Genomic DNA, 13,652 nt, shown 5'->3' with positions numbered 1-13,652 from the left:
TTAAGCTTATATGACTAAATCACAATAGCAATGCGTAGTAATGGTCCAAAATGCTCCATTTTAAAATAGTCTTATTGCAGGAGTTTGGATAATTACTGTAGTACCTTAAAAGGGATGTTGCCTTAGGTCAGCATTTCTGAAACTGGGGTCCATTGACCCCTGGGGGTCCCCGAGGGGACTCCAGGGGGTCTGCTGGCCCTGCTGAGAAACTCCTCCCTCCTTCCCTCAACTCCTCCCTCTCCCTCTCCCTCCCAGACATGCCTTCAACACACTGGGAAACAGGCTTTACCTGTCCCGACTCCCAACTGCTCCCAGAAGCGGCAGGCATTATCCTGGGGCGGGGAGGCCAGGGGGTCTCCACGCACTGCCCCCGTCCCGAGCGCTGACTCCGCAGCTCCCATTGGCCAGGTAGCGGTACCTGCAGATAAGGGCAGCATGCAAAAACCCCTGGACCCCTCCCCCCACCTAGGAGCTGCATCCAGAGGGATGTACTGGTCGCTTTCAGGAGTGTCCCAAGGTAAGTATCAGGGGGTAGCCGTGTTAGTCTGTATCTACAAAAACAACAAGGAGTCTGGTGGCACCTTAAAGACTAATAGATTTATTTGGGCATAAGCTTTCGTGGGTAAAAACCTCACTTCTTCGGATGCATAGAGTGAAAGTTACAGATGCAGGCATTATATACTGACACATGGAGAGCAGGGAGTTACTTCGCAAGTGGAGTACCAGTGTTCACAGGGCCAATTCAATCAGGGTGGATGTAGTCCACTCCCAATAATAGATGAGGAGGTGTCAATTCCAGGAGAGGAAAAGCTGCTTCTGTAATGAGCCAGCCACTCCCAGTCCCTATTCAAGCCCAGATTAATGGTGTTAAATTTGCAAATGAATTTTAGTTCTGCTGTTTCTCTTTGAAGTCTGTTTCTGAAGTTTTTTTGTTCAATGATAGTGACTTTTAAATCTGTAATAGAATGACAGGGAGATTGAAGTGTTCACTTACTGGCTTATGTATGTTACCATTCCTGATGTCCGATTTGTGTCCATTTATTCTTTTGTGGAGGGACTGTCCGGTTTGGCCAATGTACATGGCAGAGGGCCATTGCTGGCACATGATGCCATATATAACATTAGTGGATGTGCAGGTGAATGAGCCCTTGATGGTGTGGCTGATGTGGTTGGGTCCTCTGATGGTGTCGCCAGAGTAGATATGGGGACAGAGTAGGCAACGAGGTTTGCTACAGGGATTGGTTCCTGGGTTGGTGTTTCTGTGGTGTGGTGTGTAATTGCTGGTGAGTATTTGCTTCAGGTTGGGGGGTTGTCTGTAAGCGAAGACTGGCCTGCCTCCCAAGGTCTGTGAGAGTGAGGGATCATTTTCCAGGATAGGTTGTAGATCGTGGATAATGCGCTGGAGAGGTTTTAGCTGGGGGCTGTATGTGATGGCCAGTGGGGTTCTGTTATTGTCCTTGTTGGGCCTGTCCTTTAGTAGGTGATTTTTGGGTACCCATCTTGCTCTGTCAATCTGTTTCCTCACTTCCCCAGGTGGGTATTGTAGTTTTACGAATGCTTGATAAAGATCTTGTAGGTGTTTGTCTCTGTCTGAGGGGTTGGAGCAAATTCAGTTGTATCTTAGGGCTTGGCTGTAGACAATGGATTGTGTAATGTGTCTTGGATGGAAGCTGGAGGCATGTAGGTACGTATAGCGGTCAGTAGGTTTCCAGTATAGGATGGTGTTTATGTGACCATCACTTATTTGCACTGTAGTGTCCAGGAAGTGGATCTCTTGTGTGGACTGGTCCAGAGCCCACACCCCTCCTGCACTCCAAACCCCTGCCCCAGCCTGGTGAAAGTGAGTGAGGGTGGGGAGAGCAAGCGACAGAAGGACGGGGGATGGAATGAGCAGTGGATGGGGCCTCAGAGAAAGGGTAGGGCAGCAGCATGATCCCGGGGAAGGAGGTAGGGCAAGGGCTGAGTTGGAGGGTTTGGGAGTCCCTGAAAAATTTTAAATCTAAATGGGGGTCCTAGGGTTGCTAAAGTTTGAGAACCGCTGCCTTAGATGACTGTTACTATTATTAAGTTTAAAGTTCTACAGTGTTTCAAAGTAACACTCCCAACCTCTTAGTAACACTATTGGAATCTGTAATGTTTTGGAACATTGTTTTAGAATACCAGGTCACATTTATTGTGGATTGTTTTTGCATGATTTTTTGTTTAGGTTCCCATGTGCCTTCCAACATAGGAACTAGAGATGTGTTTTGGTCATCATTATAAAGCAAATGTGAGCTTAGAAAGCGTCCCTTTAATTTCAGTTTACTCATTATTGGCTGAGAGATTTCTGGCATGAGAGAGTATCATCCAGAAGGTGCTTATCTGACTTTGATTCATGGTACAGTTAGCATGTGAGGTGCATTAACATGCTAGTGTGAATAATTGCAAACTCTATATAGTCAGGGTTATTACAAGATTTCTTCTATATAGTTGCTTATTTTGATCTTCCTGCTTCCTTCCTCATAAATATCTTCCATAAGATATGGAAGATGAAAACAGTAAAAAGCCTTCACAAGAGCCATCAACAGTTACGGAAGTGAGAAAAGCAAGGTTGGACTTTAGTAACCCAGGGAATTAGTAATGGGGTGGCAAACCTTTTATTGTTAGGGAACTGGTTTGAATCTTTCCCAGGGCAGTAGAGAATAAAAGTTGCTAATACCTAATATCGCCAAGTCAGTGCCCTGTGCAAAATTAACTTAGATCAGTTCTTAGTGGACAGATCACAAATGGCACCAATTAGCCCCACTCTGAACAATCTCAGCAGAGAGGCTAGGAATTGATTGGGTCATACTGTCCTTGCAGTAGGGGAGCAGATGGGCCAACAAATTCTTCCTAGTATTCTTCTATATCTGCCAAAATATGTTTTGTCTTATGCACTCCAAAGTTCTCATTCATGACTGAAATCAGCAAATATTAGGAGCAATAGAAAGGAATGTAATGCGCAAGTGAAAACTGAGATTAAAAGAGAGTTGCTTTTGAAATAGCCACTGTTGTCAGATGTTCGGCTCTGTGTGTGTTCTCCCTGTGTGCTGTTCCAGCTCTGCACGATGGCTGGCACAGAAGATCTCGAGCAAACCGCTCAATGACCACAATATCTGTTAAGGTGTGAAGGCACTTGGTCAGGTTTATTGTCAGCAAAGCACAGTCCTAGCTCCCCAGATTAATGTTGACAGTTGCACTAGCACATGTATGCCCGTGACAATGGATGCAGCTCAGTCAGTGACGGGACTTTCCACTGCCCCCTCGACTGGACAAAGACTCCCTCTGAGATACATCTTTATACACCAATACAAACAAGTTACGTATCACCCTTGACATATCAGGGTGCCAATCTCTGACGTATGAGGGCACCACCCATTGCCTTGTATTTGTAGGTTCGATCAAAACATTTCTATTTATCGTGCTGTCATCCTGACCTTATCCTTAGGATGGGTTATCATGTTCCTGTTATCTTTGGGGAGTGTGGTTATCGGGGTGTTCTGGTACCACCCTTCTGGAATATGTTTGCGTGAGTGTATTGAGCCTAGCACATTTTAGGAATATGTGTTTTTGCAATATCAACCCTATCCTTGCCAAATTCTGTGAGCAGGGTCTGCCTCTAGCTCACAACTTAACTTTGCTTTATATCAGCAAGGTTTTGACTACTTTAGCCCAGGTCTCAGATACAAGGGCTCATGTCTCAGGATCTCTTCCTACTACAAACACGTGTCAGAGTGCACTAGCATAAAAGCATTACAAAGCTTTCCAGTGTCCTAACCTGATATCTCTGTCAGAACATGCATGTACTGACCACCCCACTTGGACGAATATGTACTTAGGCATCATTTGATTTAATTGAGACCATGAGGGGAAACTACATAAGAAATTAGGAAGATGTAAGGGAGAAAACAAGAAACCCTGTTGGAAAAGACAATTAAATAAACCTAAACTGTAAAACAAACTGAGAAACATGAGCAGAAAGAGAAATCAAACCAAATTCATCCCTAGAGGATTCAGTGGAGATTCAGTAGGGGTCAACTTGGCCCATTGAATTTAGATCTTTTGGGGGAGTATACTACCACAAGTGGCTGGGCTGAGGAGTGCTCAGCACATATGAGGAGGTTGGCACATAAATGTGCACTGGGCACTCCCATACTTTTCACAAGGCCTGTCCTAGACTTACATTAGATTAGCCTGCACTAGCTGCTAATGCCTGTATCTGGAACCTAGGAATCACCAGTGTTGGGGAAATCACAACTACACCCCCTTGCTTCCTTCATCTTCAGTGGAATGGTGGAAGGACCTTGAGTGAGGTATAGGGGAACTCCTACCCCATTCCTTGTGCTGGCTGCCAGTGTCAAAGGTGTGGCTGGAAGCAGACCTTTGACACTGGCAGCCAGGACAAGGAGTGGGGTAGGAGTTCCCTTATACCACTCAAGGTTCCTTTCCCCACTCCCCTGAGGATGAGGATCCTTCAAGGCTCTGATTTGCTAGATTCGTGGTCACAGTACACTGGGAGAGTCGTACAAAGAAATCAAAGTGCAGCCCAGGATTGGGGCCTAATTATACATGACTGAGTAACAGTGAAAATTTAGCATCTTATAGAGGCCACCTAAATTGATGTTAAATTACTATTATAGTTAACTGCCTTTTATTAGAGAGACAGGGTGGGTGGGGTAATATCTTTTATTGGACCAACTTCTATTGGTGAGAAAGACAAGCTTTCAAGCTTACACAGAGTGCTTCTTCAGGTCTGAGAAACATACTCAGAGTATATTACATTTGAGATACTGTGTTCTGCATGTGTGTGCAGGTAGTTTAGCTTTGCAATTACTGTAACTGCTTCATCCCATGAGTTGCACCTAAGGAAAGCTATGCTGTGCATCTCTGCACAGGTAAATTAACTTCATCTTTAATTGCTCCATTCCCTGTTTTGCAACTAAAGAAGGCTGTGCTGGTGGCTCAAAAGAAAACGTAAAGTGTGCAGGACCTGACTGAATTATTAACATAGATTCCTCAGAGAGAAGAACACTTGTGTAAAAAAGTCTATTTCAGTAAAGTTCTTCAGAATAATGGACAATGAAAATAATATAAACAGTCATGAATGAAATAAAGGTATGTGTGTATCAACTGCTGCAGAATAAATATTATGGCATTATAATGCATTATTTAACATGTAGCATGTGATCCTATAATTAGAGCAGTATCACAAGTCATATACTCAAGGGACAGCATTGAAGTTATTCATGCAAACTTAATTCAACAATTTCCTAGCTGCTGTGGGGGCTAACTGTGTAACAAGAAAATTCTCAGCATTTTAATAGAGTTTTAAATATATACAGCAGAGGGCAGCAGTGTTATTGAATTGACCATAGAGTTTGTGCCTTTGTTACTAGGAAAGAGACAAAGAAAACTGAGAATTTAAAGGGGGATCAAGGAGAACTGGAGAAACTGGTTGACTGTCCATGAATGCTGTTCCTATCTGGATTCATAAAGCCAAACCTTTATATGTCTCTAGCAGAACTGAGGGAGATACTGAATAGCAAATTGCTAAAATACAAATTTGCAGTTGAGTCTTTATGTGAACCTTGTTAAAAATATCACCACAATATTTTGTAATGCTTTAAATGATTTTTTCACATTTTTATAGTGCCATATATTTTTCAGTATCTTATTAAGGTGAAATTGAGCCTGACCTCCAGGAAAACGTCCACACTGCTTAAGTCCTGAGGTGAAGGAGCCACCAGCAAAACAGGGAGGACCATTTGTAACCCATGTGCACTGCAGGGGTAATCTTTGTGCTAGCACATAGCCTGGTGCAAAGGCAGCAGGCCAGGGATGAGGACAGACCAGAGGAGATTGCAGATAACCGTGGCTGTTACACAACACACAAGTGTGTTGGCATGACTATTGCTATTCCCTCCTCCCCCTTAGTGGCCACAGGGGCTTTTCTGTGGCATGAGACCCCAGTTTGGGGAGACCTGATCTGACCTTCCCAACCCTCCCATCCCTGTACTTCAGCAGCACAATGCTTGATTAATAGCCTTATGCTGATGAAATGAATTTCACCTCATGTACTCGAAAGAGAAAAAATATTGAGTTATATAAACAAGTCCAAAAATACAAACAGTAGCTACAATAGCTAAGATCCCTTCGCACCTGAAATAAGATGCTTGTTATATAGATCTTTAACGCTTGCATGCTAAAAAAACCCAGAATAGGATCTAGAGAGATTCACAGAGAGAGAGAGAGACAAAATGAACAAATACCCCTGATATGTGTTAAAACAACTGCACATCTTTCCTCCTCTTTATCTTCTCATTATGGACAGTTTGCAAAAAGTATCTGGCTTTGAAAAAATATATTTAAAGTACCCAATTAGTTGGCCAAACTATATAGGTTGTGATGCAATTGTGCACGCATTTGAAGGGTGCAGAGCAATTGCTGAAGGTACTTTCAGAGAGTGTGGTCCTGGTGCTTGGGTGTGGATGATATATGTTCAGCACAGGACTCAAGGGAGAAAGGTAAACATGGCTGCAAGCCCGGGCACTGCCTTGAGCAGGTTTGCATTCAACGAAAATTTGAGCAGTTCTTGGCAGCTCCACATGTGAGGCTTCTTATGAATCAGTTGCCAATTCCTTAGTTTCTGAGCAGTGGCTATCCTTCCATATTCACCTGAAACAGATGATGGGAGAGCCCCTAAGCATGCACACAGATCCTGTTTATAGGACGATAGAAGAGGCAGCTGGAGGAGGTCTTGCCTCTCGCATGGGTGAAAAGGAGTACATGGAGAGGGTTTTTGGTGAGGGAGGGAAAAGTGTTCTTGGCGCAACTGACTAGGGGAGGATTTGGTAGTGGAATTCGTGGGAAATGCCTTTTGTAGCTTGAAGGTCTTGTCTAGGGCAGCTGGGTGCATGATTTAAGATCCCTATGGAAGTTGGGTGTGTGGGAATTAGTGGAAGAGTGTATGAAAGTGGGGATGGATGTTGGCAGCGCCAGTATTCTCTCCCAGCCTTGTCTTGTTCTTGCTGCTCCCTCTTGTATTGCTGTCACTGCTTCCCTGCTTTTGCAAGCTGCCCAAGACTGAGGAGAGAGCCGAGTAGCAAAAACAGTTACAAAAAGGGCACTTGGCAGCCTGCAGACCAGCCGCTTCAAAGTAGGCCCTTGATGTTGACGGTTTGAGGAGTAACCACAGACTCTCCCTACAGCTTTTGTGGATGCATGAGGGAGCTCCTGACCGCATGTCATGCCAGATGCACAATGACCCTTGAGAGCTCTGATGTTAAATATAGTGGGCCAAGTTCTCTTCTCAGCTACATTGAAGTCTATGGAATTGCACCAAAGCAATTGGGGGGCGGGGGAATGGTTCTGTGTTTCTTTGTTTCATTGATTGCTGATGTGATTCATTATTGAAGCCAAGATGTTTTGGGATAAGACAATAAAAAAAATTCACAATACTAAAAACACAAACATCAAAAATTTAATAAAATCTTGCCCAGTGTTTCAAAAAATATAATCATAGCATGCAATTCATTAGCAAAATCTATCCAACAATATCAATTCATCTTATAAACAATAATGGTCTGATTCTGGTGTCATACCAGTTTAACACTAGTGTAATCTATTGATTTCAGCAGAGTCACTCCTGTTTTTACAACAATGTAGGAAAAATCAGAATCCAGTCCTGATTAATTAAAACTTTATCACTTCTCTCTGAGGTTGTTAATATAGACCTTTGTTTTAAAGTTGAAGAAATTAAGACATGGAGAGCGAATGGGACATAAAGAAAGAGAAACAAGTGACTTATGCAAGGTTGCAAAAAAGTTGGTGTCAGTTTAATCAATAGATACTACAGTGATTGGTGTGTATAAATAGCAAAAACAGACTAGATAAAGCAGATAGATACAGCCCAGATCTCCTGATTCCCAGTCCTGTATTTTAGATGTTAGACTATGATAGTCAAGTTTTAAGAGTGCAAAAGAAAGCCCTTGGTAATTCTGAGATATTGTTGCACATTACTACCAAGCATGCATAATTAAATTCATAAATATATATTGTCAGAACATATGATTATAAAAATTGTCTTTCTTTAAATGGACTGTTCTGATGTACAACATATTTTTTTAACTAAGATGGCTTTTTACCACAAAATGAAACAATTTGAGGTTTAAAGTGAAAAACCTTTAGCTGATAGTTTTTTGTTCTGCTGAATACATGTATTATGCATCAGGGTGCTCAGGGTTATAAATGTGCTTTGAGCTTGCTGTAATTTGTAAGACTTCACTTGTGGCTGATTTATAGGAAATTTCATTAATCTCTACAGTGGAGGGACCTTGCAGATAGCAGCAGATTGAAAATGAACCCAGGGCTGGGGGCTTTAAGAACTACCACAAATGAATCAGCATTGAAAAACTTTGAATGGTAATGATCATTTGCAGAATGTAAAGGTCTTTCCCTACCCCCACCCTCCCCCCGCTAAGAGCTGAAGGAAAATTTTTGGAGGTAACAGTGAAATTACCAACCCTGCAGCTAGCAGGATATGTTTTTTTTTAATTTAAGCAGCTATTCTTTATTTCTGTGTTCAGCACACATTTACTAATGAGTGTTTCTCTGCTGTTGCTGCTGCTGCTAAACCTGAGAATAGAGGAGGAAATATCATGAAATTGAATGAGTCTGTTTAATGGTGGGGGAGAACTGATGGTCAACAGTTCTCATAAAGTTTTTTTTTTTATTCTCTCCCCTGAAATAAGCAAAATGTTTTACTAGCATTTTTGTGACCTTCTACATCCAGTAGTAAAAACTTCACTTGCAATAAGACCCCGGTCTTGTTGTCACATTTGCAGTGGTGTAAGGGTTCACATATGCAGTTCTGATTGTAAAACAGGGAATTGGGACTTTCGCTTGCACCTGCCAGTGTATCTTTTTAACAGTTCTTTTATTTAGAATGTGCCTAACAAGTTTAAAACCATGCATAATTTGGGGGTTCCTATCCTAACCATTATTACCTGTACTGGCTTTTCAGGTTCTTGTCACAGGAACTCTGGGTTTCCCTTCTGTATCTTAAGGATAAGTCTCTCTGCTAAGCACTGTTGTGCTGGTACTGGCTATCTGTCATCCAGTTATGCACATTATAAACTAAAATGAAGTATGGACAGAGAGTCTAGTTTCTGGAATGGCCCAAGCTCCATTGCAAGTTGGAGGCTGCAGAGTTGCAAACATTAAAATCTGTGCCTAATAGAATAGGTAGCGGTCGACTGAAAAGTGTGGAGAAAAATTAATCTATAATACTGTAACTTTTAATATTTAGAGTTAATTTAATGTTATTTTCCCCCTCTTCCTTTCTTTCTTTCAGACGATTCAAACTCCAGAAGGACCAACACCAAATAAATTATGAATGTTGAACAAGATGACCTTACATCCACAGCAGATAATGATAGGTCCTAGGTTTAACAGGGCCCTATTTGACCCCCTGCTTGTGGTGCTACTGGCTCTTCAACTTCTTGTGGTGGCTGGTCTAGTCAGGGCTCAAACTTGCCCTTCTGTCTGCTCCTGCAGCAACCAGTTCAGCAAAGTGATTTGTGTGCGGAAGAATCTGAGAGAGGTTCCAGACGGCATCTCCACCAACACACGGTTATTGAATCTCCATGAAAACCAGATCCAAATAATTAAGGTGAATAGCTTCAAACATTTGAGACACCTGGAAATCTTGCAGCTGAGTAGAAATCACATTAGAACCATTGAAATAGGGGCCTTCAATGGTCTGGCCAATCTCAACACTCTGGAACTTTTTGACAATCGTCTTACCACCATCCCTAATGGGGCTTTTGTATACCTGTCAAAATTGAAGGAGCTTTGGTTGAGAAACAATCCTATTGAAAGCATCCCTTCTTATGCTTTTAACAGAATCCCTTCCCTACGTAGGTTGGATTTGGGGGAACTAAAAAGGCTTTCATACATCTCAGAAGGTGCCTTTGAAGGTCTATCCAATTTGAGGTATTTGAACCTTGCTATGTGCAACCTTCGAGAGATCCCTAACCTCACACCACTCATAAAACTGGATGAGTTAGATCTTTCTGGGAACCATCTGACAGCCATCAGGCCGGGGTCCTTCCAAGGGTTAATGCATCTTCAAAAATTGTGGATGATACAGTCCCAGATTCAAGTGATTGAAAGGAATGCCTTTGATAACCTTCAGTCACTGGTGGAAATCAACCTGGCACACAACAACCTAACACTACTGCCTCACGATCTCTTCACACCACTCCACCTAGAAAGGATCCACCTGCACCACAATCCTTGGAATTGCAACTGTGACATTCTTTGGCTCAGCTGGTGGATTAAGGACAAAGCACCCTCCAATACTGCATGCTGTGCTCGCTGCAACACACCTCCCAATTTGAAAGGAAGGTACATCGGTGAGCTGGACCTGAATTATTTCACGTGTTATGCTCCGGTGATAGTGGAGCCACCAGCAGACCTCAACGTCACAGAAGGCATGGCTGCAGAACTGAAATGCCGAGCATCGACCTCCCTGACCTCTGTATCTTGGATTACTCCAAATGGATCGGTTATGACGCATGGGGCATACAGAGTTCGGATTGCTGTGCTCAGTGATGGCACATTAAATTTTACAAAGGTGACCGTGCAAGACACGGGCTTGTATACCTGCATGGTGAGTAACTCTGTTGGGAATACTACAGCTTCTGCCACACTGAACGTCACTGCACTGGACAATGGTTACACATACTTTTCAACTGTCACGGTAGAGACTATGGAACCTTCTCAGGATGAGGCACGGACCACAGAGCAGATTGGGCCCACACCAGTTATTGACTGGGAGACCACCAATGTGACAACTTCTCTTACTCCACAGAGCACAAGGTCGACAGAGAAAACATTTACCATCCCAGTGACAGATGCAAGCAATGGGATCCCAGGAATAGATGAGGTTATGAAGACTACCAAAATCATAATTGGTTGTTTTGTGGCTATCACTCTCATGGCTGCTGTGATGCTGGTAATATTCTACAAAATGAGGAAACAGCATCACCGGCAGAACCACCATGCTCCAACACGGACTGTAGAGATCATTAACGTGGATGATGAGCTTACAGGTGATACACCCATAGAGAGTCACTTGCCCATGCCGGCGATAGAGCATGAGCACCTAAATCATTATAACTCTTATAAGTCTCCTTTCAACCACACAACAACAGTTAACACAATAAATTCAATACACAGTTCAGTGCATGAACCGTTATTGATCCGAATGAACTCAAAAGACAATGTACAAGAGACTCAGATCTAAAATATTTACAAAATTGGGGGGAGGGGAAATACAAAAAAGACGGTTTATAAAACAAATGACACAAATGACTGGGCTAAATCTACTGTTTCAAAAAAAGTGTCTTTACAAAAAAAAGAAATTTATTTATTAAAAATTCTATTGTGATCTAAAGCAGACAAAATTATGTGTATTCCTCAAAACCTCTTTTTGCTGCACTTATTTACCCCTCTTCCTCCTTTCTCCCTCCCCTACCTGCCCCAACCCCATTTGCCATATTTTTCATAGGAGATCTTGATTCCCTAAAAGAACTGGTATAGGAAATTTTATAAGAATTCTGTCATACTTTGGGAATTTTTATGGTGAACTCTAGTGGTGAGATTCAGTCGATTTTGTCCTTTTTTCTGTTTTATTTTTTCTTTTCTCATACCCTTCTTGAAATGGTTCTACAGGGAATGGAGCATTAGCAGTAGATTTGTAAGTGAGAAACAAGGAACAAGCAACAACAACAACAAAAAAGCAAAGTCTTTTTTTTTTATTTTTCATGTAATGACCTGTTCTGTATTTACCAAGAGGACCATTCTGTGGAAGAAGAAACAAAAATCTAAGAAATTAATTTACTTGTGAACATCTACAAAAACCATGATCTTTTAAACAATTCTAGAACCAGAATTTGTAGTTCAAACACTAAAATAAGATTATAAATAAAATATTGTTGTTTTTTTCTGTACTCGGATACAGCTTATTTTCAGTGTGGCTTTAAAAAGTTAATAGTTTGTTAGAAATTTTACAGTATTCTGCTGTGATGGTCTAAAACACAACAGCTTAAGAGTATTACTGCTGCATTTAGATCATTACTGAAGAATAGCATTGTTTTTATTTTAGTATATATAACAGCGTACTAGATAATAAAAATACCTGACTTTTAATGCAAAATTATAATGACTCAGTGTAAGGGAACTTTCAATTATCTTCATTGTATTCAAAGAAGTATTCCGCAGTCTGCGAAAGATGTCTACACAGAGTTCAGGTACAAAAGGGCTGACTAGACAATGGTGGAAGTTTTGTTCTTATTTTAAAGAAATGTTACTTGTATATTGGGGGGTTGTCAAAATTAATAATATTGCTTTTAATCTTCAAAGCCAGACATTTTGATTGCTTTGGAAGTTCTCCTAGCTGTAAATATGAAATCTGTTTACATACCCAAGATACATCTCTGAGTCCATATCCCTCATGGTTGCAAAATGAAATCAAGGTGCTTTGAAAGAAGTGGATTAACCCGGAAGAAAAATCAGTCTAACACACCGTTTTGCCAAATTCACAGATGAGTCCAAGCTGCTGTAACCTGCACCTTCTTTTGGTCCCCTTTACATGTATGTGAGGCCCTGACTGAAAGGATAAATGCTCTAAGGTAGCATGTGTAATCCTCAAAGTTGCAAGTGAATATTACAGCAGAAAGTCTAATCTAAAGAGGAAACTGGAGAGAGGTGACACTGAATCACAATGTGCAGGAAGCATAAGTATAGTGCAGAGGGAAACCTGAAGTCCTATAATAATCTCAGAAAAATATTTGGAGACATTATCCTTCAATGTATTACATGAAAAATAATATATACTCTAAGGTAATTTTAATAGGGGATGAAGAAAGATCTGGATTAGACATACTGAAATACTGGAGAGAAGATTGTTTTATGATCACTTTGCTTGCTAGTCCTCCATTTGAAATGCACTGCTCCATTTTAGTAGCGTTCCTGTTGAATTCCATATGAACATTGTGGCATAGTCTATCCAGAAACATTGCAGATGCATTTTGTTTAAGGTAAGGAGTTCAGATATTATGGTGATGAGAGTGGTATAGGAACCTATGTAGAACTGGAGGTGCATTTTGCCTAAGGTGTCTGCTCCATCCAGTAGCATCGGAGGTGTGTTAAATTTTTGTCTCTTGTACTTTGGCCATCTGGAAGCAGCAGACTGTTGAGGAGCTTTCCATTACAAAAAATTTGTCCACTTTTTTGATTAAAATGCTGCTGAGCACTATTTTTTTTAAAGCATAAAATGTTAATTGAGCTACAGCTTGACCCTATTCATAATCAAAGATTTTAAATAAATAAATAAAAATGCATAGACAATTGTAAAATATTCCCTCCCCTCCCCCCCAAGTGGATATTCTTAGCTGCTCATTATAAGGTTAAGGAAAAGCCCCCTATTGACATTATCTTGGGGCGGGGAGGAGAAGAAAGGGGTTGGAAAGGCTTAGATGGCTCCCCCACACAGAGTTTATTTAAGTTAAAGTAGCTATGGGTTATCTCTGAAGCTCACTTGTATAGAAAAGATATTACAAAAAGTCTGG

The 13,652-nt window shown here is 41.4% G+C and overlaps 1 protein-coding gene across 8 annotated transcripts in view; it reads left to right on the top strand.

The window, feature by feature from the left end:
- LRRC4C (leucine rich repeat containing 4C) overlaps window positions 1-11,486 on the top strand; it is a 930,888-nt gene extending 919,402 nt beyond the window's left edge. For all 8 annotated transcript variants that reach the window (XM_065592780.1, XM_065592781.1, XM_065592784.1 and 5 more), the window contains one exon: window positions 9,371-11,486. In XM_065592780.1, the coding sequence (XP_065448852.1) occupies window positions 9,413-11,326 (1,914 nt within the window). In that variant the 5' untranslated portion in view covers window positions 9,371-9,412 and the 3' untranslated portion in view covers window positions 11,327-11,486. The remainder of the gene's footprint in view (window positions 1-9,370) is intronic.
- Window positions 11,487-13,652: the final 2,166 nt, after the last annotated feature.

Source organism: Chrysemys picta, chromosome 4 (genome assembly GCF_011386835.1).
Source record: "Chrysemys picta bellii isolate R12L10 chromosome 4, ASM1138683v2, whole genome shotgun sequence".
Taxonomy (NCBI): Eukaryota; Metazoa; Chordata; order Testudines; family Emydidae; genus Chrysemys; species Chrysemys picta.
The sequence above is the reverse complement of the archived record's forward strand: the minus strand, read 5'-3'. Positions and strand labels throughout refer to the sequence as shown.